At 42.8% G+C, this 27,942-nt stretch overlaps 1 protein-coding gene and 1 long non-coding RNA gene across 3 annotated transcripts in view; one reads left to right on the forward strand and one right to left on the reverse strand.

Moving 5' to 3' along the window:
- The first annotated feature begins 4,928 nt into the window (after positions 1–4,928).
- Positions 4,929–27,105, forward strand: LOC140002083 (uncharacterized). 2 transcript variants are annotated; one of them, XR_011807964.1, is made up of 4 exons: positions 4,929–5,061; positions 10,846–10,942; positions 15,599–15,666; positions 26,312–27,105. It is a non-coding gene; the product is annotated as an uncharacterized lncRNA (long non-coding RNA). The 2 variants fall into 2 exon arrangements; XR_011807963.1 differs by lacking the exon at positions 26,312–27,105 and adding an exon at positions 20,653–21,210.
- ISM1 (isthmin 1) overlaps positions 5,472–27,942 on the reverse strand; it is a 39,639-nt gene continuing 17,168 nt past the window's right edge. Inside the window, exons 3-7 of the mRNA XM_027453339.3 lie at positions 21,856–22,092; positions 13,145–13,412; positions 10,065–10,208; positions 7,778–7,867; positions 5,472–6,142 (exon numbers count right to left, since the gene is read on the reverse strand). Of these exons, the coding sequence (XP_027309140.3) occupies positions 5,625–6,142; positions 7,778–7,867; positions 10,065–10,208; positions 13,145–13,412; positions 21,856–22,092 (1,257 nt within the window). The 3' untranslated portion in view covers positions 5,472–5,624. The remainder of the gene's footprint in view (positions 6,143–7,777; positions 7,868–10,064; positions 10,209–13,144; positions 13,413–21,855; positions 22,093–27,942) is intronic.

Here is a 27,942-nt window from a genome sequence, read left to right on the forward strand (position 1 = left end):
CACCAGGCCTGGGTGTGCTGCAGAGGCCAGGACTTTTTCCTGGCAGGCAGGAGGTGTGCAGCCAGGCCATGTTGTGATTTGAACATGCTCCTGGTGACTGCCTGACAGAAAGTGCTGCTGAGGACAGCGGGGCACAGGAATCCCTGCATCCACACTGGCAAGTAAATTTGCTTTTTCCCCATCTTCTTACCTGACCAAGAGATCCCTATGCAGCCATAGGGCTTTTCCTAAGGCTGCCCGCACCCCTGCTTCATTTTGCGTGGCTGAGCCATGTCTCCTCAAACTGCCCCCAGGACGTGGAGATGGGTCCCAGCTGCAGCTTTGGGTTTGGAGGCAAAGAAATGTGTTAAACACAGCCGTGCAGAGTCAGGAGCCAGCCTGGATGAGGGTGTTTGGGGTGGGAGCTGGTTCCCCGACCTTCCCCTGTTCCCCATACTTTGTGAGTCACATCCTGCATCCACCACCACGGCGTGCAGATGCTGTCCCTTGCTTTAGGCATGTTTCGGAGCCGTACCAGAGCCCTCCTGAAGCCAAAGGACTGACGCACTCTTCAGCTCTAAGCAAAGTATTGGTCAGGCCCGTAATAAACAGCAAATTCTGACATTTAACACATGTAGTGTTGTTTGCCCACGTTTAAAAAGGAAATATTATTCAAGCACTCCTTTGAAAACTAGAGCCACCCACACTTTGTTTTGTTGGGTTTGGCTGATTTGACCTGTGTCGTGTTGCTATCACTTTCAGAATATAACATCTCGAATCCCTTATAAATTGTGCATTTTAATGAATGAAAGGCTTTTCCATGTGGTTAAAATCCCACCCCCGCCTCATTCCTGCGATAGAGAACAAACACAGGAAAAAATTTATAACTCCCTAAACTGATAGAAAATTAGCACAGTCATAAAAGGCGCATGTGGCTTTAGCAATGCAACTGAAAAGGAAAAATGAATAAACCTGTCACTCAAAAAGTAAAAGGCAGAGCTGAGGAATGGCTTCTGCCAGTTCAGCTTCCTGGTGAAGGTCTCCCATGCGAGGTCAGAAATAGCCTCATCCCCCTGTGCAGACCACAAGGGGAGGCTCCTCCGTAGGTCTGCTCCTGCAGCCATCACACTCAGCAACGTGCTGCTATAAAGTGCATGGCTAGAGGATATCCTAAATAAATTTACATAGATATATAAATATATGCATGTGTGTGTATTTTGTATGAAATACGAAACCAGTGATTTCTTAGCCAACCCCTTAATTTGTCTGAAACAGTGCAGGCAGAATGGAAACTGCCCACACATTTTTCCATTAAAAGTTACAAAGGGAAGGGAGGGGGGAATTGGTGACAGAAAAACACATGCTCTGTCAGCTGTCACATAAATGCCATGCAGCCAGGCAGCAATGTACACTCGCACCAGTTTGCTGGATGAATTCTCCTCCTTTTTCTGCTGCTCACTGCTGGTCTTCCCCCAGCGTGTGCGCTCCCTCCGCAGCGCTCTGTGTGGAGGCAGGGGAAGGGCCAGGGCTGTGGCCGTGCAGGTGCACGAAGAGGTCTGATTTTGTTCACCTCTGGTCTGCAACCTTCCTCTGGCTGCCACCCTGCTGGTGGGATTTATATGTGCCCAGAGGCCTCACGGGGTCTGGTGCTGGAGAAGGTTTGTGGTGGCTTTTTGGTTGCTTGTGACTGCGGTCTGTAAACCCTTCACTCACCTGATGGCCACAGCCCCTCTGCTGCTCCAGCAAGAGTTGTGATAGACACCCAAAAGCTTTACCCAGCACTGGGCTGCAGGAGACACCTTGCCCATAAAATGGTCAGGAGGAGCTTGCTGCTGAGGATGAAAAAGCAGAGTCATCGCTGGTGTCACCTAAACACACGTAGGCAAAAAATGTCAGGTGCATCGGTTCCCTATCGCGTCGCAGCCAACCCTACAGCCGCAATGAGGCGGCTGCCTTTGGGAAGGTGGGCCTGTGAGCTCACCAGCAGTTTGTGAAAGAATGCGTTGTGTTGACAGTGCTAACCATTTTGCACAGCAGGGGGAAAAATGCAGCTGGTAACTAATGCAGAACTGTAGGGATTCGTGAATGTGTGTATGTTTCTGTTTTTCGCTATATTGTCCTATAACCCATATGCATCACTGTGGGTTGTGTTAGTGGAATTTTGCTGCTCAGCAGCTGTCCAGGCAATGTGAAGCCAGGCCCACTCATCCTTTTAACCATCAAAGGTACATATTCAATCCATTTCTGGCTGCCTCGGGGCACTGCTCCACACATCCTTCTCAGCGGCGGTGCCAGCTTAAGGCACTCCTGCCAGCTCAACTCTGCAGCCATGCAGTGATCTATCTCTGTTGGTAGAGCAGAGTTAAAAATAACTTGGGTGACTTGACTGGTTCCTTTGCTTCATGAGCAGCTGTGCTGGTCCAAGAGAAAGGTACTACAGAAGAAGGAGCGGCCAGAAGGTGAAAACACCTTGCTCTGGCTTTGCCGATGAGAAATAGGTAAAACAGAACTGCTCAGATATGGAGAGTTGCTGTTAAATCTGTGCTTTGGGTTTCCTTTTGGGAATCAGGATGGCTACTTCAGACTCTGAGGGTTTCTCAGTGTTGAGACCATAAGCCTTGTTTAGTTCTGCTCATTTCAATCCCCCTCATATCTTTGGTTGGGTCTTTGAATACAGTTGCTCCGTGGTAACTCAGACACATGAAAACAGCTTCGTCTAACTACTGAGCTGTGCCCACAAATGTAAGACCACAAAGCCTTCTTGAGGTCTTATTCTGACACGAAATTTGAGAGACTGAGCCAAATTTGGCCATGGTAACTCCAGTACCTTGCTAAAGACTACTGCTCAAAGTCATTCCAGGTACAGTTGTTGGAAAGGAGATGAAAAAAGCAGCCAAAGGGATCATAATTTATAAGATAACACTGCCTTTGTTTTTAATACAGACCATTGCTTAAGACTGCAGAAGTGTGACGACGCTCTTGATGTGTGCTCCAAGACTAATGCTATGAAAAACCTGGTATGCCCTTATCAGTGGTTTAGGCTCCTTCAGTGTTCCTAGCCTTGGCAAAACATGAGTGGTAAGACTTGAACTTTGTGCGTCATTTATTAGAATAATTTTTCCTCTTCCCTGACACTTTATTTGTTATGTTCAGTTTTAATGGTACAGTAACATCTCTCAATAGCACCATAATTTAGTAATCTATAAAGAGCAGGGATGTTTTATATTTCAAAAATTGTGACTGCCCTCTCGTTGCCCTCCCAGAGAAACCTGAGACTGTTGTTCCCCCACACTGCTAAGTGAACTAAAAAGCTGGGCCTTCTCCCCCATATTGCAGAAAATACCTGTCTTCCCTAGTAACTGACTGATCCTGGAGTTGCTTATGCTTTTCATCCATCTGCTGTCAATTTAACTGGCTCAGCTAGCTACAGGCTCCTTCATATGACCTTGCAAGAATTTACAAAACCTGGTTTCTATAAAAATTAAGGGGCAATCCCCATGTTTACCCTCTCGTTCAACTAGCCATGTTTTGTTACTACCAGCTAGTGCTAGAATATATCCACGTCTCCCCTGACCTCCAGCTCGATCCTGCATCTGGGAAGATCTGATGACTTGGCCGAGACTTCCAGCTGCTGAAGTTACCTCGGAAGATCAGTTGTTGTTGCATATGAGCAGTAGCTTTGCCTGGACTGCTGTGTTTCTGGAAATCTGGAGCGTAAGTACAGTGCCGAGGCTCTGCAGCCTGTCAGACTAGGTCTGGCAGAGCTGGGGAGAGCCTTTGCAGCGTGCACGCCACACATTTGGTCAAAGTGGGTGTCCAAGGCCCGGGCTGCTTTTTAGCCCTCTGATTCGCAGCACCTGGGCAAACCAACACAAGCCTGACACTTCCCAGACTCAGTGGACTTAGGCATAAGTTAATGCTGGGGGGAGCATGCACACGTCTGTCCGGAAAGTTGCAATCAACCAGCACCTGAAAGGCCAACAGAGCTAGTGAAAAGATTTACAATAAATATGTGTCCACATACGTAGCAGAGGGAATTGTCTTTTGTGGCCGTCTTGAATCTTTTAGCTCAGATTGACTGTAATGCAAGATTGGCTTTACTGCTGTGTGCGGTTCCTCATGCAGAGCACATATGGGCATCAGACCACATAACCCGAAAATACACATTTCTCTAGTGACATTTAGCCTTAGTTTTCCAAATGAAGACAGTGACTTGCAGCAAGACAGGCTTTTAAAGGATGGAACTGTATTTATAAAGGATGGAAAAGTATTTATTTACCCATGGTGTAATTTTTATCTTCCATAAGAACACGGGTATCAGGTGCTTAATTACAGGATTATGTATGTAAACGTGCACTTTATAAAAATTTGGAAGTAAAACCTTTGCCTAAAAAAAACAGTCTTATTCCTGGCATTCGAGTTCCATCTACAGAAGCCTTTCATGTAAGAGACATCCCATATGTGAGTTATTGTTATAATACAATAAATACTTTACAAAAATAATGCTAGCTTTTTTTTTAAAAAAAAAAAAAAGGAAGAAACTTAACTCACCATAGTCCCTCCCAGACAGCTTGCTTAAAGAATAGCTTCTTCTATAGAGTACTGTACACTCAGCATATGATAAAAAGGGGAAAAGAGGCTGGTTCCATGCTTTGTCTGAGGGAATTAGAAATGTATTTTCCACTTCTCCTGTTTTTTATAAAATAAACTTTTCTTAAAAGAAAGAAGCAGATCTAAACACTCTTCATGTTAAAAATTGAGAAGTAACAGTGATTCTTTTTGCCTTTGACATGATTTCCTTCCGTGGCCTCACTCCTCCAAAGACTTACAGCATGCTTAATTTACAGGTAGCTGCCCTGAAGCTCTGCTCCCCAGTGTAAGACATAAGCCCTGCCAGCTGTAGTTCCGTATCTGAGAAGTCTCCAGGAATGGCCTGTTTGTGACACCTGGAGAACCACTGAGTTGTGTCCTTGTCCACAGGAAAACCACAGCTACACCTCCCTGCAGGCCTACCCCAGATGGACAGCAAGGACCTGAGCTAGAGGGTAACAGGAAGAAATCCAAGCAAGAATTGCTAGTAAGGTACTATACTCACTTTTAAGTATTAGCCTTCCATAAAAAAAATCTTCCTTTCTTAGATATGCCTACTCATGATGTCAATTATGGAGAAAACTGATGCCGTAGGTGCATTAATCTTGTAAACCATTCCCATATGGAAGAGTACATTTTTCAATCCTGTTGTTTATAATAACTTTTAAATATGTGCCCTCCTCAGCTGGGGCTTTGGGCTTGATGGTGATGGCAGCTGCTCCACTCCTTCCCACCCCCCATCTCATATTTATGTTATAGTTGGGGAATAAAATGAAATGCACATTATTAAACGAACGCTATTGCAGTATAAAATCTTACCAGGACAAGTTTTATGTATGTCTGTATGCAAAAATAGGTGTGTGTGAGATAGAGAGATATGTGTTTATAAATTACACACACTATGAAAAATACTTATGTATTATATTACAACTATATACATTCATTAGAAAGAAACTGATCAACTCCTGTCACGGAGATAATGCAGCAGCCGTTATCAGTTCTTGGGCATCCAGGAAATGAATGCTACTTTCTGTCTGAAGAGGAGGAAAATCTTTTCAGTATTCCCTTGCTTCTTGAAATTGCTTGTAATAGTCTTCGTCTGAAGGGTTTTCTGTACACTTTTGCCCATTGTTTGGAGGCCGTGCTTCATTGTATCGGCTCCAGTCCCCTTTGCATATAATCCAGGGCAGAATGTCCACTTTGTAATGGAGTTCTGCTGAGAATTCGATGCTGATCAGGTTTGGTGTACCCGCCCCCTTCCCTCTGGTAATCAGCTGCATATTATCATCATAGCAGCAGTGCTGAGCTGCCAGCGTTGTGCTCTCCAAAGAGAGCATGGAGCGGATGCAGTATCGTGCAGTGGGCTTATAGATCTCCAGTTTTTCCTTTGGGCCACTTGCATCTTTCCAGCGAAAGTTTTTCCTCTTAATTCGATCATAGATTTCAGCAGTGCTGTATGCAACTTCTCTGGGGTAGGAGCATGGGCAGCTGGGAAGATCATTGACCACTTTGTGCATATATTTCTTCAAGAACTCACTTTTGCAGCTCATCCATCTTTCGCAACTATCAGTGTCTGTTTAAGGACAGGAAATGGAAAACTTAAGATACTTTATGCAGCATCCCAGTTCATATGAGCATGACGAATGAGTAGAGCATTACTGTTCAGCACCAGTGCTTTGCTTAAGAAAGAAAGGGCAGTAAGAAAGCCTCCCTGCCTGCAATGTGTTAATGTGCTGTCTTGTCAGACAGAGAAATCAAACATGTGACTGACTTTGAGGTCCTCAGACATCGCTACTCCAAATTATATTGCAGTACCAATGCCAGCACAAATCTTTAACATTTCTTCCACTTGGCAAGTTCTAGCTAAGCCTCTGATATGCCCATGCAGCACAAGAGGAACTACGCGGCTTTATAAGCAACAGAACTGACACAGGGCAATTCTATTCCCTGAACTTGTACAGAGATTTGAAGGCCACCTTCGGTTTAAAGCTCTAGTCCACACACTCACCTTTTAAGAACAGCAGATTCAGATTTTGAAAGATTTTCCCATGATGTTGTAAACATCAAGATGGCAAGCAAAGCCTGGGTTATTTTTTCTAAAATTTGTTATTAAGTCCTAATTCAGCCTTTTACCTAGCAAATACTTTTTTTCCTCTTTGGTCTGCATCTTCCCAAAGGGGTATTTCAAGCAGCTGTAGTTCAGACACAGAGACTGAGATCTTGGCTGACTTCTCACAAATGCAGCCAGAAGTGATTCAGATTCTAAATGAGCATATGTGACATAATATCAGAGAGTCTGTATGTTAGGAGGACTTTGTGGTATCACAGCTGTGACTTATAGCTGGGATTAAAGAGATTTATACACTAGTAGTATATTTAATACTGACATTTTATTATTTTGCAACAGTCTTCAGAGAATCTGGTTAAACATCTCCTACATGAAATGTTGTTTAAGGTGTTTGTATCAGGCTATGGGCTTTAAAAAGCCTTGCACATCTTGCTCCACACTTACTTAACAGGACTCTGGAGTAAGGCAAAGATTGGGGCCTAAAACTCTTTTAGCAAACATTCTTTCAAAATATTTACTTAGTAATCTGTCCTTCTTCTTTCTGTTGTTTTAAGAGTTGTATCCCAGCTGTCATTATATGTTGTGCTCTACCACCATAGGAAGGAGGTGGTGGAGTACATTGTTTATCCAATTAGTCCAGCATACAGTGTTTAAGAGCGGCCACACTATGGCTTCATTGGAAGGATAAAATCGGAATGTTTTAGAGGTTGGGATAAGTTTTAGATAGATCATGCCCTACAAAATTGCTTTGGCTATCCCCATTTATTTTAGTGTGACAGCACTAACTAAAATGCTTTTATAATATCTTCCATTCAAGGCTATTTCAGCAAAATGCTAAACAGTGTTTGATTTTCTCCCTCCATTAGGGTTGAGACTTACTGCACTTTTCAGAACTAGGGAAGAGACTCACTATTTTACAAAAAAAGAGCCACAGAAATTTGTTAAGAGTTAAGAAGAGAAAGATTTAATGATCAAAATGAGCTAAGGTCCGGGTCATAAACTTAGGCAAGATAATAAATGACAATTTTTACTGACATGTTTAATGATAAACTTAAAACCTTAGTCCCACAGTGAGAGTCAAAAAAGGAAAATCTAAGTAAGTTTCTTATCTACTACTGAAAGATTGACTAGGCTGCTTACCAACTTCAAACAGTTTGGTGGCATTGAAGTCTTCACTTCCAGCCAGTAAGCTCACTTCTGTGGCAGCTGTCCGGAAGGTATCTTCTATCCCTAAGACAAACATGTTAATGGTGGTGGTGTTTTCCTATTAAAACAAAACAAAATCAACCATCTCCCTGCCACCCTGTCCTCCCCTAGTTCTGCAAGTTGCTTTTGTTTGGCAGAGAAATAATCTGAAGTTAGCTATTGCAATAAAATAGTAAATTGGGATCTCAAAATATAAGGATCTTCCTGCAATCTCCAGTTAAGTATCTGCTCTCATTAGAGAGAAACATAACACAATCAGAAAATATATTGAAGGATCCTTCCAAAGTATGCATCCTTTCATGGCTGTTTTAGTTTGGCCTGCCTGCCAACCTCATGTCACCCAGTCTGTCAGTCTGTGCTGTGGAGCCTTAAAACAAGTATGTCTTCAAAGAAGCATGTGAACGCTATTCTTTTTTTTTCTTCTTTTTTTTTTTTTTTTCCACCCTTGACTGAAAAACCTCTGCAGAGAGCAGGAAGCACTTTAATAGATGATAACTATATGGTTAATAATGAAGTCTGTTCACTGTCCATCTTGTCTCCAATGAACTTTCTCCTGATCCCCCGAACCAGGGCATAATTGTGGCTTGCAAAGCTTCAAAACAGCCTCAGGCAGCTTTTCAATAAAATTATCATACGGTTTTGCCTTAATTCCAGCAGTAGATGCAGAATAATAGATACCCAAGAATCCATTACAAGTAATTCACTGCTGGAATTATAAACAGTAGAAGCTGAGCTTTGCCCTTGTCATTTTAAAAATGTCAGCACAGCCTCAAAGAGTGAATATATTTTGCTTGCTGATCGTTGGGGGTCTCTTATATGACATAATATGTTCTTTCAAGTTTGCCACTGTTTGATGCTAGCTGATAATAAATACCGGAGAATATAGCTGGGGAAGTACATGCTTTCTTCTGGATTTAACCCCTTATTATTGAAGTTTCAGGATGTATGAGAAAATCCAGCAGTATTTTTCTGCTGAACTAGCAGTCATTATCTTGCAGTGAATGCACGCGTCTATCTGTGAGTGAAACTTCTCTCCAGCTGCCTTATAAGGTTCCTACCTCTTTTCCCCAGCACTGCTGACATTTCACTTCCCATCAAAAAAAATGACCTCCAGTTTAAAAAATTTGCCTTTTTATGTCAGTAAGTAAGCTCAGTGAAATGTATACCACCCTGGCATGTGTTTTACTTCTTTTTGATCGTGCTAAGTAATGAACCTGCATATAGCCCATGCATTGTAGCAACTACTGCATCACTGCATTGCAAACTCGCCCGAAGTAGCATTTTAAGAACATCACGAGACAAGTTTCCCATAGCAGCTTTTAACTTTTATGCTGTAGGTTTGAGTGCTCAGCCCTGCTTTCAGCAAAGCAAAAGCTGTATGACAGTAAGGACACCTCCGTTACTGCCATTTAAATGTTTGTGCCAGCTGTTGGGTAGGAGCAAAGGAAAAGCTCCTTGTCTTGGACATATTGTCTGAATGCATTCAAGCCAAAAATTACACTTTCCTTTGTCTCATTGTGCACAGCTATTGCAGGACCAAACCTGCTGTTTATAATTCTCTACAACTGACCAAGCAACATGGCAAGAGAGATGACATTTCCACCTGAACATAGATGTTGACTTTCTAGAACAGGAGTTTTTGTAGACCAATAAAAACACAATCTCTTAGGTCAAACACAAGCAGCTATTTAAAGTATTTTTTTCATATTAATATATGTGGAGTCATACAGTAACTCTATATATGTTAGGCACAAAACTTAAAAGCCATGTAACTGGGGGAGCTATTTGTTCACCACACAGGCACATCCATTCACTTGCCCAGCAAAATACGAGCTCACTGAGGCAACAGTTAGCATGGCTGTTTTGAAACTCTAAAGTTAATACAAATTTGTTTCATGAGAGTAGATTACACCCTTTGGAATACAAAACCTACTGTGAACAAAAATGCCTGCCATCATCTAAAAAAAACTGTATTTGTCTTTTAAGTCCCAGGGGACAGTAGTCTGCAACTAGCAGTGCATTATTGCTAGCAAAGAACCTGCCATTTCATTCCACAAATGCCCGTGAGAACCAGCATGCCTCTTCCCCAAAAAACTCTTACCTAGCCAAGGAGCAAATGAAATAGGACCTTGGCTTTGCATGCCATAGGGCTGTTCTCCCCCTCCTTTGCCCCCCGTCCCCACTCCCCTTCCGCCAGCAATCCGAGAGGGCGTAACCAAACCTGGGCAGTTTGGCCTGTCGCAGCTCCGTGACTCGGTGGCGGTGCAGGCGTACCCACAGGACCTCGTCCGCTTCTGATTGCCGCTCCCGCAGGTGACGCTGCAAAGGGACCACGGGCTCCAGTCTCCCTCACCATCAATGTAATCTGCGCAGGAACAAAGATGAGGAAGGAAACGAAGAAACAAAACTCCTACTACCCCAAACTACTGTGTAGTGTTTTTTATTAAGAAGGCAAAACAAGAATGGAATCCAGATGTCTCTACCTGAAGCTTGGGCTAAATGCCAGGCCTAAGCCTGCTGTTTAAACGGTTTTCACACTTGACGCTCCTCGGGGAAATGCATGCAGCATTATTTGAAAAAATATTTCCTTTCTCTTTTGACCTTTTGGCAGCTGAGAATCCTCAGCTGCAAAGCTGGGTCATGAACTAACAGTACACATCTATTCACATCATTTCCCTGTATATAGGAATATGTTTTCTGACCACAGACTAATCAGGCACAGGATAAATTTTCTTTTTCTTTGCTTCAAAACACACAGCAATAGCACAACAATGCCTACGTAATTAATTTTTAGGACAGAATGAATGTCAGACTGTGGGAGGCTGAGGGTCATGTGTGAAAATTGCAAATTTTGTTTTTCAGTCCCTTAAACAGGAAACAGATATTCAGGAATACTGCCATGAATATAGGGGTCTGCATATTCACCTTGCACCCAGAACAGCATACAATTTGTAGTGATTCATCCAAATTATTGAATAACATCGAATCTGATTCTTTATTAGGGCGAGCCATCTGATAAGGAAACCTGACTTCATTCTCTTCTGCTAGACAGCCAAGACAAACAGTACCAAGTCTGTGCTGCCGAGGCTCGGTGATGCTGTGAGTATCTAAACACCTTAGAGCTAGTCCCGTGTGTTTGCTGAGCTAATGGCTGCACACCCCACCTTGCAAAGGGCACCAAATGCAGCACAGACCAATCCCAGTTCCCTTTCATTCCCAGCAGCCTCCTGACTTTCGGCCTCCCCAGCTGAGGTTTGTCTCTCTCTATAGCTATAGGCTGACCGCGTATGCACAGGCACGATAACAGGACAGATCCCTGCCCGCACAGCCCCTCGTGCTACACACAGCTCCTGCTTCCCCCTCACTGCCATGCTGTCTGCGGGCTTCCTGAGCTGGTTAGTAGAACACGTAACTTGATTTGTACCATATGTAATGACTGACGACAACTCTGTGGGGTGCTATTAAACATTTATTGCCGCGAGTATGGGAAGGTTATACATCTCACTCGTAGCGAGCTGCCTAGATGTGAGTTCCTCGTGGCAGGGACATTACGTGTTTCTCCTTTTCTTACACCGCTGCCGACTGCTACGTCAGCACACTTGGACCAGGTGTCCACTGGTCAGGTGTGGGTGGAATTATGGCCCCCGCAGTACAATCGTTGTGCAAAGAGCCATGATTCTGGGCTTTGCCAACAGGAGGGCACTGCAGCGGTCTGAAGAGGCATATGACCTCTCAGGAAAATGAGATCTGCCCTCCCTTACTAGCCCTGCTCTCCTTCCCAGCCCTTTTCTGACTGATTTTTTTTTCCACGTGGCTGATGCGGAAGAACAAGGATGAGCGGGTGTGATGCTTGTCAAAGAGCCCAGCCTGGGAGGCCAGGGTGGGCAGGCAGAGCACTGCAGGATGCTTTTTGGCAGGGGTGAGGTGAGGGCAGGTAAAACGTGCAAACAGTCTGCTGGCTGGAACTAGCCATCAAAGCGGACAGGATCTGCTGCTGCATCCTCCTGGCATGCCAATGGCATGCAACATTTTACACTAGTCATAAGGCCAGGAGTCTCTTGCAATTAGTAGGGTGCACTGGTGTATGGCAGAGAGCTCGAGGATAATTTTCAGGCCTGCCTACACAGTGTTTATCCTGCACCATGAAAACACAGTATCTAACATTAAATATACAGAGCTGGATTTTCAGCTGGATCTCAACCTGCCCTCCCTCTTTTGATATTTGTAATTCGTATTATTTTAATTCTACCACAATTATTTGTGAAAGAAAATTTATTTTGCCTAAATGAATAACTACCTAATACATGAATTCTTGGCAACAAATTGTGCCCATGACTAAATGCAGGTGCAAAAAGAAGGGATAGACTTCAATCTTCTGGCCACAAAATTTAATACATATGTATACATTTAAATACAACATTCCATGGAAAGGCCATCTCTAATGTTAAGGCTCTAGGACTTAGGCAGGGAAAAATAAGACTGAAACAATGCAAGACAGCCCCTCTGCAATATCTAGGTGATGCAACACAAGTGCCAGGATAAAAATACTGTGGCTTTGAAACCCTGCTCTAACCAATTTATTTTATTTATTTATTTATTTACATAAAAACTGAAATCTGAGAGGCTGTAAGATACCTGTGGCTCCTGGGGTATGCATATTAATTCACCTCCCTTGAGTCTTTCCCTGTGGATAGCTACACCCCAATGGGGCAGTGAATAAATGTAGCTCCTCTCTGTTTCTAGTTTCTGCAACTGTTTCATGCAACAAGCTGAAAACAATTGTTTTCGCCATGACACATCTGGAAGAGAATTACACACGCAAATACACAATGTTCCTGCTGCATATGCCACTCCCCACACATGCACCAACATAATTCTTCTTATTTGTGTATCCACCAAACACTACCATGTTTTAGATCTTGCTTATTTATCCAATAATTATATTTTAGTTCCCAAACCACTGCATGATTCTAAATTTGCACTTATCCTTACTCTAAAAATAAATATGAAACCTTGTTTCCTTTGCTTTTAAAAAAAGTACACTTAGGACTAAAAAAAGGTCCTCTTATGGGATAACTGGTATGATTTGCAAGATTATAGACTTACTAGTGGAATGTAGCTACCACAGTACAGCTTGTGCATCTGCACAGATTTGTATTTAAAAGCTGATGAACAAAAGCCACATGTTGAAAAATTCTATTTTGTTTGGCCTGCTTTCAGCAATGCCTCACCATTTTCATTTCCCCCAAACTCATTTTACAATCCCAAGATGCCCATAAGAGGCCTGGAACACAAACTCACCATACTCTGGCTGCTCCTTGGACTCAAACGTTCGGTGACTGGGTGCATGACTATCCCACCCACCGAGAGGGCTGAGGAAGTTGCTGTCCTCGGTAGTGCTGTCGTACTTGTAGTCCTGGTCACCACTGCTCATGCGAGTCAAGGTGGAGGACCTCTGCCACCAGTTTCTCCAGTCGGGTGATGGGACTGGCCAGCTAGGCTTGCTGCTCTCTTTCTGCAAGTCCTTGTCTGTCTCAGTGTCAGGACCATCCACCACTTCAATGGTAACCTGGGGGATTAAAAACAGACCGGAGCGTCCATCAGTATCACCCCTAGTCACTGGGGAACCTTCTACATGGCACAGGCAAATGAGATGCTGCCTCGCAAAGGGGCTGTGTAATACTGTAGGGTTAGCTTGTTGTAAACCATATGTGGATTACTGAGCCCAGAGATATGCAGAGGCTGAGTGATTCCTTCTGCTACCTCTGCTGAATCAGACCTTGGAACAAAGGCTAGGAAAAATACCGCGCAAAATAATAACCCATGCTGTGCCTAAAACCTTCGCAGCAGAACTTTCTGCCTTATGGGGAAAAGATGTTTAAACCTGGACATATATGACCAGGAGAAAGAAAACGAAATCTGTTACTCTAAATATGCTGGGGCTGAATCTGAGGCAAGCATGAAGCCCACCAGCATGCAGAGCCTGTTCCAAGGGCTGGGACTGACTCAGCACGGGGCTAAATAACTCCACGGGTCTGCAGGTGGAAGACAGAGCCCAGGGTCCCTGCGGGGTCAAGCTGTTTGCATCTGCCTTGCCCTCTAGTGGCAGCTCAGCCATCCCCCTCATGCTGCCCACCTCGCAGCACCTGTGCTTCCATCGTACCATGGCATGGGATGTCACCGCTGCGTGAAACCACTGTCTGTGGCGATGAGCGCCAGAAGCTCTTCCAGCCAGTGCCATATAAATAACTTGCTGCTGAGCCAGCTGAAGTGGGTCCTCCTTCTAAGCTTTGGCATAAAATCATATGCAGTCCATTTACGGTTTCTGCAGAACCCAGAGGTGAGATTCATAGCTTTCTGCCCAGTTCACTCACATGCATCATGAATATAAATATAATTCTGCATAGGGAGAGTCCCTGGTGACTCGTGCTGAACGATGTGTAAATATGAAACTCTTGGATAAATATTCTGCATGCATATAGGTGGCTATTTAGGTAGAAATAGGAACTAGCCATCAGAATCCTTGGCTCTACACAACTGCGCAAGCACAGCATGACCGCAGATAGATAAATCACAAAATGCTCTGATGCTTCATGTTGGTGTGCTTCAGTGATTACATTGGACTGGCTAAACAACCACGACACAGATGTGAATTTCAGATATACCCATAACGTTTAATATGTACAAAGGTGTTCATGATTTATAAACTTACAAAACAGTCTTTCAAGACATTACTCCAGGAAAATTGTGTTCCTTTTTGGAGAAAGGACACTTTGAATCTGTTTCATGCTCTGCTTTTGACCATACACAGAGACATTGAAATAAAACAACTTTGAGGCTACTATGAAGCTCACTGGGAGAAAGAGCAAGAACAAGAGAAAGTGCAGTTGTCAGCCTAATATCATCTTTACACAAGAGATATGTTAGCCCCATAACTGTGGAATCAGGATGATTACTTCATTAACCTCAGTTTCTACAGACCAAGATTTAAAATGTATTTCATAAGTTTGAAAACAACAGGGTTAGTTCAGGGATTCAGAACTGTTGCATCGACCCAAGCAAAATAGTTTTCACAATAAGTGCAAATAAATGATGTTACTGAGTGGGTAACACTGTGCACCACTGGCCAGTCAGAGGGCTTTGGTAGTGACCATGTGAAAATCAGTATGACTCTAGTACTTTGGTTGCAAGTATTTTTAAGACCACATTAACTTTGTAAGCAATGACTCAGCAAAGTGGGGAAAACAAAAACAAAAACAAAAAAACCCTCTCGGAAAAAAGGCATGGAGCACTTGACAATCATTCCATTTGCTTCGGTAAACTGTAGTTATATGATTGCAAGTCAGGGTAAACTCTCATTATTTCAGCCAGGTACAATGAGAAGAAACAAAGGTATTTGAGATTTAAAATACTTATTCAAGATGCTGATTCAGTTTAAGCAAAAGAGGTTTTGCAGAACCTTTTGCATTGTTGTTTGTTTTTTTTTCTTGTTTTTTTTTTTCTTCTTTTGTTTTGTTTTTAAATAGCCTATCTAAAAAAATGAACATAAAAAAGTAAAATCCAGTGTGGCAGTCTGACAAACACCACTATTCCTCCCTCCCCCTTTTTAAGTGTTGATTACAAAGTTTTTTGTTCGTTGCTTTAAAACTGTAGAGAGCAAGAAATTCTACAGGGTTGTGGGATTGCCTGAAGTGCCACTCTTGAAAAGTTAAAAAAAAAACAACTTCAGTTGACTCCAGTTCTGTTCATTTTCAGGGACTCATCTATGCTCTGCCCAGCCCCATTTAACTCTAAGACACCTTCTGATGGCCGTGAGGAGATCGGTAAGTAGTCATGCCTCCATGCAGTAGTAGTAATAGTGGTAAATGGCACCAGTAATGCCTTCATGGTATGGCCCAAGAGTTAGGGTGGTGGTGTGAGAAGTGGCTGCTTCTTCAGGAGAGCAATTGCTCCCCTATCCCAATGTAAAATTTGAAAAATTAGCATTCACTGAATTCTTCCTGGTACTTAAACGTTAGCCTTAACAGCATTAGCCCATGACCATGCATATACATACACATGGTACATAAGTATGTATCTTGTTTGATTGGTTTCTACACTGGGGATTGTTTATAAAAAGGAAAAAAAGAAAACAGATCTAGAACTATAGTCATGAAAAAGGAGTGTTTAAGACAGCTCTGGAAAAGCTTTCATGCTGGGTAACTATTCCAACAAAAATATCTTCTCTCAAAAATTAAAAAATAGATCTTGTTTAGTATTTCTATCACAGAGAATGCTTTAAAGAATTCATTTTCCCTGTCTTCCTCTTCCAGTGATTATCAAAACTGCAAAGATGATTATTTATTTTTTTGTCAAACTTCCCAAAATGTCTGTGGTAACATGGTTCTTGTATAAATCCACAATCAACTCCAGAAGTATTCAAGCCTAAAATGAAGCCATTTCTTTTATGGTTGTTTGAGCTATAAATAAGGATGTTCCTCTAAAAATTGTTAAAAACAATTGGCATAGGTACATTAAAACAACAGATTTGCAATGAATTTCTAATGAAATAAGTGTATCAAGCACAGATGTCCTGAGACACCAACATCCAATTTTCTCCTGGCCAAAAATATACAGAAGATAAATATTATCCCCGCCTTCTGGAGTGCACAAAAAGTTCTATGTGCTTTGTCCTGTTTACCGAGACAATGTTTCTGAATTCACTTTAATGGTGTAAACATTGCCCCAAGCAACTGGAAGATTACGTTACAGGAAGAACTACACTTGCAGTATTGTGCAAGCGGTGGAGCCTACCACATGGCTATCCTCTGTTTCTTTTGTGAAACTGATGCAAACTGTCAGCGCAGAACTTGCCGTTCTGCAAGGTGGGTGTGCAAGTCAGCAGTGTCATATAATAGCAGAGCAGAAATTAGTTAATTATAAGGTATTGAAATGATAAATTTAGGTTCACACCACATAACGATTCAGCTAAAATGGCATCAGCAGTGATACCAAGTTACTCTTGGTTATGTCATGACACTTTTCTGGACTAGTTGGAAGGAAAGTGAAGGACCTTGACATCTGCTGGGAGAAAAGAAGACAACACGACTCAAAATTTAACATTTGTCTTATATGCTGTCTTAATTCCACTTTCTGATGGGCCTAACTGAATCCCACAATTCATACTCTGGTCCCAAGCCCAGCTCTGAATTTTGCGCTCTCTGACGAGCCCTTGTTACACCATGACATGCAGAGGTAACAGCTCTGTGTTGAAAGCTGTTTAACCATGGCCCTCCAGCACCCTGTTCTGCCAAGACTAATCCCTCCAGCTCACCATGAGGACTAGCTAGTTCCTGGCGTGGCTACGCTGTGCTCTGGTGCTGCAGCACGCTCAGCAAAGCAGACAGGCTGACCAGGCAGATGGTCTTTGGAGCAGGGAGTTCTCCACGGTACAGACCCAGCCCGAGGAACGAGAAAATGAACACGCACTTTCAGCTTGTCCACATCTTAGTTTGATGACAGGGACAATTGTGCTGCTACCATCTCAAAGAATTAGGCCCTAGAAGCATTACAAGAACAGAGTGCTACCTACTGGAGCCCTCCAATTCTTACTGTGCTAGATTAGGGATGCGAAATGCTGGTCAGAGCTCAGTATTACAGATACTGCTGAGCCTTTTGTGACAATGCCGGGAGGGCGTTGCTTTCCAGTGCAGTGAAGCCAGCAGCTTCAAATGACAAATATAAAGGTTATCTTAGAAATATATCTAATAAAATATGTGATATGGATGGAGGTGAGGGGAATGGGTATTGATGAACCTGGAAAAGAGTTACTTTGAAGTCTGCAGTTATTTCTTAAAGCAGATCTCACAGCCTTGTTTCTCTGTATTCTGTATCTTCCTAGAGTGGGTGGTTCTGTGTAGAGTTGTGTTTTTGTTGTTGTTTTTGTTGTTGTTGTTTTTTAAGGGAAGGTAGAAACTGAGTAGATATCAAACAGATATCAAACAAAGCTAACAAAGCAGCACTAGTGTAGTATGACTGGTGAATATGGCCCACAGGCCTCATGTAACATCACCAAGCAGGCAGCGTTAACTTCTGCCTTGAAATCACTCCTATCAATTGTTAGCAATGCCACAATTCACAGTGAGGATACTAATCAAAACAGGTTTAATCATATCCTCTTCTAGTTCAGTTTCCAGGCCACACCAATACATTTTTAGGCCAGGAATATTACCTAACTCTGTTTCTACTTGGAACCCATCTTATCAATCATCACTGCTGGAACTCACCCAGTTGTATTTCAGGTACACTGGGTGTGAAATCTGGTCAAGATTCAAGTTCTCCAAAGTGGATCAATATCAATAAAAAGCTTTCACCTGACAAACAATAGGGAGTTTTCCATTTTCTTCTCATTTGTCAAGGTACCCAGCACTGCTAGGAAAGCAGCAAAGCACTGGGACAACAGAGAGCAGCACTCTACCTACACAAGCCTGAAAAACCAGGAGTGAAAAGCAAAGAGGAAAGACATGGGAAAAAGTTCAACTGCGTGATGAGGCATCAGGTTCCAAACAGAGGAATGGCCAGGAAGGTGAAAGACACAGGGCCCAGAGTCTCAAAGGAGAGCTGAGAGGTTGTAGAAGTCTGGTTGGAAGAGATGAGAAAAAAAAAACCATCAGAAATGGAAAACAAGCAGGTTCCTATACATCCCCAAATGGCGTTATTGTGTTACCTAGAACAAGTAGGAACAAGTCTGTCCTACTCTGAACAACCCTGCATTTACAAGGTCTTCATAGCATCCCTCAGCTAGTTTAATAGCATCCCTCAGCTAGTCAAAGGAGTGCAAACCTATGCAAAAGGGGCATTCCTCATGTGAGGAAATCCAGAGAAAAGGTGTGATCAGTTTCTGTAATCATCTTCTCTTGCTGAAGCCTTCCAGGCATTGACAGAATAGTTGAAATGACAAGAAAATCAAATATCTCAAACCAAACAGCCTTCCTTTGCACAACAGCAGCCCTTGCAGTTACTCTCAAACAATGAGTGTAAAAGTAGTGCTAAAGCATAAAACTTTCCTTGAAGTGATGCAAAATTTATCAAGGCTGGAGCACCAGCCTTTACCAGAAAGACCAGTAAGTGTCATCCTGGTCTTGCACACATAGGGTCAAATAGCGTTTGCATTACTGCTGCTCTGATTATCGCTCCTGAGGTTTTTCTAGAAGACAGTCCACTATACTTATACTTGATTATCACCTGATAAACACAGTAGTAGTCTAGGGACATGTTAATTTTCTGAATTCCTGTGATTGTGTTCTGATATCCACACCTTCCTCCCTGAAACTGAACACAACTAGGGCATGATACTGCAATTACCTTCTTGCAGGAAACCGGAGAAGGAATGGTCATAAAGAAAACTCACCAGAGTATCTTTTCAATTTGCTTTCTTAGGCTGATTTTTTACATCTGTTTATCAGGTTTTTTAAATTTCCAGGTACAATTTCCCTTTAAAATGTTATTTTTGGTCTACACAGACTTGTAGTAGTAAAGAGGAAAGAGTCTGTGGTGTCCGTGAGAGGTAAATGTGGCCATTGTACTAGATTAACACATAGCTGTTGTTTGTTTTTTTTTTCTCCTTTTCAACCAAATCCCGGGACACAAAATACTAATTTGCTACAGTACCGTGGACTTCACAGCACTGTTATCCTGTGCAACACGAGGGTCACCTTTATCCTGACTCCTGTCATAAAGAGGCAAGAGGCTGGCTCGATGTCTCACAGCCAGTCCCCTGCTGCTGTTTCACCAGCTGCCTCTAATGCTTTTTCCACCTACTGCTCGTTATGTCCACTCACATATTCCTGTCCTCTTCTAACTGCAAGCAGGTGCCTGATCTGGCAGTGAGCTGACACTTTCTAGGTTGGTGGCTGTCCTCTGGAGCAGTGCCCCTCTTCCCAAGAAGCCACACAAATTGTCTCTAGACTGCATACAGCACGTGGAGGGCTGGATGCAAAGTCATCGGGGATGTCAAACCATGTTAGCTGCAGCAGAAACTGAGTTTCTATCTTCTTGCTCACCCAGCAGTGCTCATTCAAAATTCCACCCTGCTGTATATTACAATGCATGTACGCAATAGGTCAGATCTCCACAGATGTTTGGTTCATGACTGTGAAACCATGTCCTGTATATCACTGTCCTGTGAAGGCTCTTCAGTTAACACCCTCAGAACTGCAACTTACAGAGCCCAAAGCTATTGTGAAAAAGAAAAATGAGTTTTGATTCTGCTTTCACTTGTCAAAGAGGTGACAAGAAATTTACAAGTCAACAACTGTCATTATTTCCGTTCAGATAAGTAAAGTATTGGTTAACGAGCAAGAATTCACTATACATCTTTTTTTTTTTTTCCCCACAAGAAAAAAAAGACCACCTTTTACAACCTTCAAGCAAAGAAATAAACTTCCATTGACTTTTTAATGAATTAATGGCAGCTTTCTCTCTGTAATGCCTGGTCTGCTGTAGGACAGTCAACCAGGAACTTCAGGAAGCTCTGTATATCCCTATTTATGCACCTGAGTAAGCAGACTAAATATAAAGCAGAATGTAAGGAGCCTATTTCTGAAAGAGTTGATCCTTGTGCGTAAGAGCTCTGTTATTAATGTTGCCCAATGTTTTCCAGTTTACAGGACTAGGCTTTCCAGTTCTCAGAGTCCAGCAAAACTGCTGACTTAGCTGGCTGACACATTTCCAGCATCAGGTGGTGGAAAAAGAGTTTACAGCAGAAGCAGTTACTGTAAAGACAAGCCAGGGAAATGTTTCCATCCTCCACTCATTTATCTATTCCCTAGGTCTAAACGTTAAATGCTGTCACGAATCAGAGAAGGATTTTGTTTCCTCCTGTCCTCCTCCGTGGTTTGCATACTGTTCAAACAGTGATGTTACACCATTCACTGCCTGCCACAACCTGGGGCCCCTACAGCTTCCCCACCTTCCCTTCCTAAGGCTTTCTGGAAGGCTTCTCCCAGCATGCGAGATGCGTACAGGCACCATGTGTTGAACATGTTTACTACCTTGGCCTGTCGAGTGTTGGACCTGCACTTGATCCAAAGCTGTTAGACTTCTTAACGTTGCAAGCCATCTATGAAGTAATGGAGCATTGACTTGAGACAGCTTGTTCTCTCACGAATAGATCTTTTATATCTTTATGTATGTACTTCTTAGACATATCAAAAGGATGGTAATTTTGTGGGCTGGGGGACTGTAAGAAGCCAGGAATTTATCTAACCAGAATACTCGTTCTATTAGCGTATTGTTTTTATAAGCACATCTTAGGCAGAACAACATTTCAATTTATTGTTTTGGTTAAAAAAGACTGCTTATTAATGCCAATTTTGCTTTAAGGCTCTGAATTAAAACCAAATCACTCATTTTTTCCTCTTTCTAATCCTTGAAGTTTTAAGATGCAAGTGGCTTGCAAGAGGCCATTCCAAGCTCAAGAATAGTTTTAGGAATAACATATAACAAAGTTTATTTGCAGACAACTTTTTTTTTTTTTTTTTATTATTATTCCAGGCAGCTGCTGCAGAAATTAACTTTAAGTCTTAGTTCCATACAGCAGACCATATTTTAAGATGAAAGTTAAAGACATACTTTCTTAAAACCTTTGGGAAGGATTGTATTTTATAATAGCATGCTAAAAGAGAATCTGTTCATAAACAAATTTTACAATGCAGAGTTGAAAACAGAATTTAAAATACCCATTTAATATCAAAGATAATATGTTCCAAAATGCAAAAACAAAGATGGCTTTAGTATCATAAACAGGTCTATATTGATACCTACATTATGCAATCAACAATATCCAAAGAGAAATTCAGAAGAAAAAAAAACTGAAATCTGGGCATTCAGACAGAGGGTACATATAACCTCTCTTGGGTAGAGAGGCAGAGAACTGACTGCACAACATGGAAGCCAGGCTGAAAGGTCACTTGGCTCAGTAAAATGATCTTGTGTAGCTTCATAAAACATCACATGCTAACAAAAATTTGTACCTGAATGTTGGGATTCTGCCCATTGATATCTGCTTTTGACAGGTCAGGGAAGTTTGGGAGATCCAGGAGGAAAGATCTGGGTCCATCTCTTTGTAAGGACGTGTGCCCGTTTTCCTGCCTGAATCGCTGCTTAGGGAATGGCCGGTGGGCAGCCTGGAGATCAGGGTATTCTCTTCTGTCCTCGGGGTTCAGGGTAAAGCTGTCTTCAGGAGAATGGTCATCTGTAGTAAGTGTGTTCTGGGGAAAAAAGCAACGCACTATAACAACAACTGAGGTGCAGTCCTGCCAGTACCCCCATCTCCAGCTTCCTGCTAATGATGGCTGCACACTGCAGGTAGAAATCCTTACAGCATCCAGACCCGCTGCCACTTTCTTAAATGTACGAGATTCACAATGTATTTTCTATGGGGTCATGAGTTTGGCACTGGGTTCTCGCTGAAATATCCTCAGTTACACCGGTGCAAAACCATAACCAGCTGACACAAGAGAAAACTGAGTCAGACGTGGGTGCTTGGTGCTTTCAGGTTCCTGGAACAATCCAGCTCTCCAGTGACACCTGCACTTCGACACAAACGTTTAATTAAAGCAAATCTGGAAACATGAAGATCTGAAGCAACAATCCCTGTGAAATGAAGTTGTATCAGATTAAACACATCCCTAAAATGGTGGAAGGATGTCTTTGCCACTGAGCATTTCAGTTTGCTTTGTTCCAGAGTGGAGCAAAAACACTGCTAAGTTCTTGCTGAAATTTATGGTATTAAATGATCCTACTGTGTTGAGCTGGCAGCTTCTCTACCTCTCCTCAGTTTGCAGTAACTTCCATCTAGTTGTCTGTCTTCCTCACCCAATTTCTCTGGACTTGAACATCTGAACCTTCCTTCCTCTGGGATCTCATTTTCATGTTTGCCTAATGGTGGGATTGAATTTCACCAAGTTGTGGGTCAGCGGTTAATGCTTTTGTTATTGCTGAGCGTACTTTTGGGTTTTGTAGTTTATTACAGCAGGCTGCCTTCGAACCAGTAGCACTGCTGCCACTGCCTTTGACCTCACCAAGGAGATACATTTAGTATCAAAACACTCTCTCCTGGGTTAGGACTGGCCTGGGGGCTCGGAAAAAAAAGAAAAAAAAAAGGCAGACAAGTCAAAAAAAAAAAGAAAAGAAATGAAGAAATGCATGGGGCAGATTCAACATAGGTTTTGCTTTTGACTCAGCTGAAAAAATTTAGGTTTGAGGTCTTAGTATGACTGCCTGGGGAGCTTTTATTTTCAGTTCATAAAGATAGAGCAAGCATGGATAGGGTAAATGTTAAAGACCTATCTTTTAAAACAAGCACAATTAAAGTGGAACGGCCACATGTGGTTCTGGCTCTTCTGAAGCATATTTTTGCCAGCATATCTGGTTAAACACAATCTTCATTCAGCTCCCCTGGCTCAAATTAAGCTAGCATACCTTTTGTTAAGGTCTCAGATACACACCAGTCCCAGTGCCTTTTCTTTTATTTTGTGTTTATTTGCTCAGACTATTCTAAATTGACCTTTGAAGAGATTTTACAATGTAATCTGTGCACATTACAGGAAGATATTCATGGAGTTAAATAAATCAAGATTTAAGAGTTAATCTGGGACTAAGTGAAATCTCAAGCAAAAGCTAAGGCGTTTCTCTTCTCCCCCTCTCACTGCGCTGCATTTGTAGACCAAAAATCAGATTTTGTAGTATTAATATATTCTTGGTGTTTTTGTGATCAGAATATTTATACTCAGAAAGTACCAGAAAGCTACTAAACATCTCTCTACAGCACAGATGTACAAAGTTCATTCCAGGTTAGTGTATGCATGCAGAGGTAGAAGTCTTTGTGCTCCTAACTGTGTTCGAACGCCAAAACAGCAATGCTGCTCTTTGCTACAGACCAGGCAAGAATTTGGGATGCCTTTGGTGGGCCATCCATTAACACAAACCTTATTTAATGTAAAGTAGAAAGAAAATCCCATGGCTGCAAGCTCTAGGAAATAAAACTGAGGGCCACTTAGCTCACTTTAGGGTCCTTATCCACATGTTTGTGCTTTAACTTAACACTTATCAAACCAAATTTAACTTCAGACTTCTTGGTGCATGAGGATTAAATGGCTTCTCACCTATGCCTGACCAACAACAAGGAGTAATTGAACCGTTATTAAATTACTTCAGACAGGAACCGAAAAAGTGGTGTTTTTAACTTTTTTTTTTTTCCTGGGGTACCATGCACATAATCTTGCCTTTATTAAAAATAGTGTGAGATTTATTAAAAAATAAAATTCTCACATACGATTCCATACTTTTGGTATTTGCTTGCACATTCAGGAGCATCCTGATTCTCTGCATTAATGTACCATACAGCTAGAGAGCTGGCCACGGGCTTTAGAGCTCTGTGTTTAATTCCCTGATAAGACTTGCTGTGTGATCTCGGCAGGTCATGGTCTGTCTGTGCCTTGGTGGGTATAACAGCACTTCCCTTCCTCACTGTGATGTTTGTGGGGAGCTCGGCAACTACAATAATACGGGCTATATAAAAAAGTTTTTAATAGTGTCAAACAGATGGAATATCACATGGAGTTAGTTAGAAAATTGTCATTGCGAAGTAATGACATCAGGCTGATCGGGCCCACTACCAAGCTGCTTGGGGCAGGACTGTCATTAATTACAGCCTGAGTTGGGGTTGCTGAACGTTAGAAAGGAAAACCAAGGGGACATCAAAACTGCCCCATGCCAGGGGCTGCTGCAGCGAGGAAGGAGCTGGACCTCTGCATCTTCAGGGTGGACAGGAGCAGGCGGTGCTGGTTCAACATCAGTAACACGTCTCTAATGGCAGTGACTGTGAAAAACATCTTCAGAATTTAGAGTTGGAAGGGACCTACAAAGATCATCGAGTCCAGCTGCCTGACCACTTCAGGGCTAACCAAAAGTCAAAGCGTATTATTGAGGGCATTGTCCAAATGCCGCTTAAACACTGACAGGCACAGGGCATCAACCACCTCTTTAGGAAGCTTGTCCCAGTGTCTGACCACCCTCACGGCAAAGAAACTGCTCCTAACACCCAGCCTGACCCTTCCCTGACACAGCTTCGTGCTGCCACCACACGTCCTGTCATCGGCTACCAGGAAGGGGCTGGAGCCCCTGCATGTCACCTCCTCAGGCAGTTGCAGAGAGCCATGTGGTCACCCCGCTGCCTTTTTCTCCAAGCCAGACACAGTTTGAGAGCAGACTGTGCTGGGGAGAACGTGGAGCCTGTCTGTAAGAACGGGGTGGACCGGTGTCTGTCGGGCATGGCAGAAGTGATGCAGAGCACCCGCTGCCTAAAAGCCACGCTGGCTCTTGCAGACCCTCTCAGGCCAGAGCAAGCCCACACTGAGCCGTGTGTGTCAGCCTGCAGCAGGTTCAGCTGTCATCTGCTCACGGTACCACCAGCAAAAGACCATTTGTTCTCAGTCATTACAATAAATAGGAGGCCTGCTTTTTAGAGGAATCCTTTTTGGCGTTGTTTCTAAGCTTATGTGCAACATTACTAGAAACATTTATCTCTGGTAAGAAGGTAGCAGGGGCTGCCATCAATAAAAGTGAGCGTGCACTGCACCCAACGAGCAGAAGATGGGCTCAGTGGTGTACAGCACTCAGGATGGCTCTCCCAAGGCCAGCCCAGCAGGGAAAAGTGTGTTGGTCCTGCAGTGCCAGCATGCCTTCTGAGGAGAGCAGTGGTTGTGTTCCAAAGCTAACAGATGAAAACCTGGGGAGGGCAATCCTCTTCTTATTTCTAAGTCATTTCACATGTTTTTATTTCACACTATTTATTTTTGGGTGTACACAATTTGTATTTCCGATTGCTTTTGGGAAAGCGGGGTTGCTTCCCTTGCTTCAGAAGCAATGTCACTTCATGCTGAACTACTGACTCAGTTTCTTTGAAGTTATGACATTTCTAAATCAGGCACATCATTGGTTTATTGCTCAAATGATGCATCTGCTCTAAATATTTTAAGATAAATCACTTTTTTTCCTTCATTTAACAGGATTATTCATAACTTTTAAACTTTCCATTAGGATGACTTTTAAGGGGTTACTCATGATTGCTGTCAGCCACAACTCTGCCATCCCCGCGGGATCAGATATTTATGGAAGTCCCCAGTATGAAAACAGCTTAGGATTTCTGAGCACTCTCAATGTGGACAGTATACAAGGGCAGGAACTCATTATTCATAGCCGTGTGACGAGGCACTGAAATAAACCCTATAGAGAGAATCTGCCACGCTGTTTGTGTTACACACTAACATGCCCTGCCACAGTCATCACTGAAAAAGGAGGGGAGAGAACCCCTTGTCTGCTGGGTTTAGGCTCTGTGAAGAAGTGGCAAACAGGGAGCACAGTTAAAATATATTAGAAAAGAGAGCACAGAGATAAAAGTGCTATCTATTGTCTCCTTCATGGCAGATGCTGTACAGGGTGGAGTGTGACGGATGAGTTGGGCCGCGCATGAAAAAATAAGGCAGACCCCCAAGCATCGTCATCCCATCTCTGCCACGGACTGATATGAGACTTGATGAAGTCACTCCGATTTGGTTTAAAATCCCACATATCGATGTATTTGCATCTACCTGTAAACCAGGGAAGAAGAACAATTCACAGGGATTTTGTGAGGATAACTTTAAAAGTTGGTGATCCTGCTGGGACTTACACCATGGAGTGCTTTAAGGCAGCAAGATACAACTCTGCATACAGGTAAAGTTTCCTACCTGATACTGCAGCTTAAATTTCCAATAATTACATGGGTATTTTAGCTCTGTCCACTGCTGCCTTATTATTTCTACCTCCATCACGTTAGATGCGAGCTGCAGGGAAGTGCACTGTTTCTCTTTCCCATAGATAATTAAACAGAATTTGGAACTTCTAAAAATACCCTACTAGGGGAAAAGGGAAGTCCCCTGCATTTTTAGCAAGTGAGGAACCCATCTCCCTCCTCTCCCCTTTATTTTAATCCCATTTCTAGTTCTGGAAAAACAACCAAGAGAGGGAATAGGTGAGGAATGGCCGGACTGACAGAAAACCTTCTGTAGGAGCTGCTCTTTCTTTGTCCTTCATAGTTCTTACTCACCTTCTTTCATTTCCTCCCCACTTGCCAAGCTAAAGGCACATTTGCAAACACTGCTAATTATGAAGCTGAAAGAATTTGGGAAAACTGATGCAGCTTATAACCCTAACAACTCCCAGACAGAAAGGGAATCTATTACCAAATCCCTGCTATGGCTACACTGCTTTTATTTTTTTTTTTATTTTTTATTTCTTGTATACTCCTTTGAAATATCTTGTAAAATGATCTTGACAAGAGGTCTTGAATTGAAACCCGACAGTCTGTCAATGCACTTTCATGATGCACCTGTACAGCATCTTCAACCACCAGGAATGAGGAACATTTATTTATTAGGAAACTTCACAGACGCTATAAAAGATTATATTGCTATCAGAGACAAAATGAGGCCTGGGGCCTTCACAGAAAATCATTATAGCCATTAGGGCTGGTTTCATTCCCCACCTGCCTAAACAGATTGTTTTGATTTTGAAGGCTGTCGTGTGTTTCCAGGTTAGTGCCAAATGATCACTTTAAAATTAACTCATCTGGGGAGGCTGAGTAGCGCACCAGGATACCGCATGAGACTTTCACCTCCCCAGATGCAAGATCCGTAACGAACTTGGGTGATCTGATGCCTGGGTTTTATTTATTTACTTTTTATATCGTGAGTGTAAGCAGCACGTGACCTAGCATGAAGATGTATGAGGACAGTGTTGGGTAAGCAGACAGGGTGGCTAACAGCTGAAAAGCATTATCGGAGATACACAGAGGAAAATTTATTTTATGATTAATGCCACGTACAGTCCAGGCTGTCAGGAGACCCACGTTCTCTTCCTAGCTCTGCTGCGGCTTTCTTATAAAACAAGCAGCTCTCTTAGGCTCATACTCAATTTCTGTGGTGGCGCTGAACCTTGCAGCTCCCCTTCGCTCCACGAAGTCACTGACAGCTCCCACCTCCAGAAGTCACACCAGAGGTGTGGCACATCCACCCCCC

The sequence above is a fragment of the Anas platyrhynchos genome, chromosome 3, assembly GCF_047663525.1.
Source record: "Anas platyrhynchos isolate ZD024472 breed Pekin duck chromosome 3, IASCAAS_PekinDuck_T2T, whole genome shotgun sequence".
Lineage (NCBI taxonomy): Eukaryota > Metazoa > Chordata > Aves > Anseriformes > Anatidae > Anas > Anas platyrhynchos.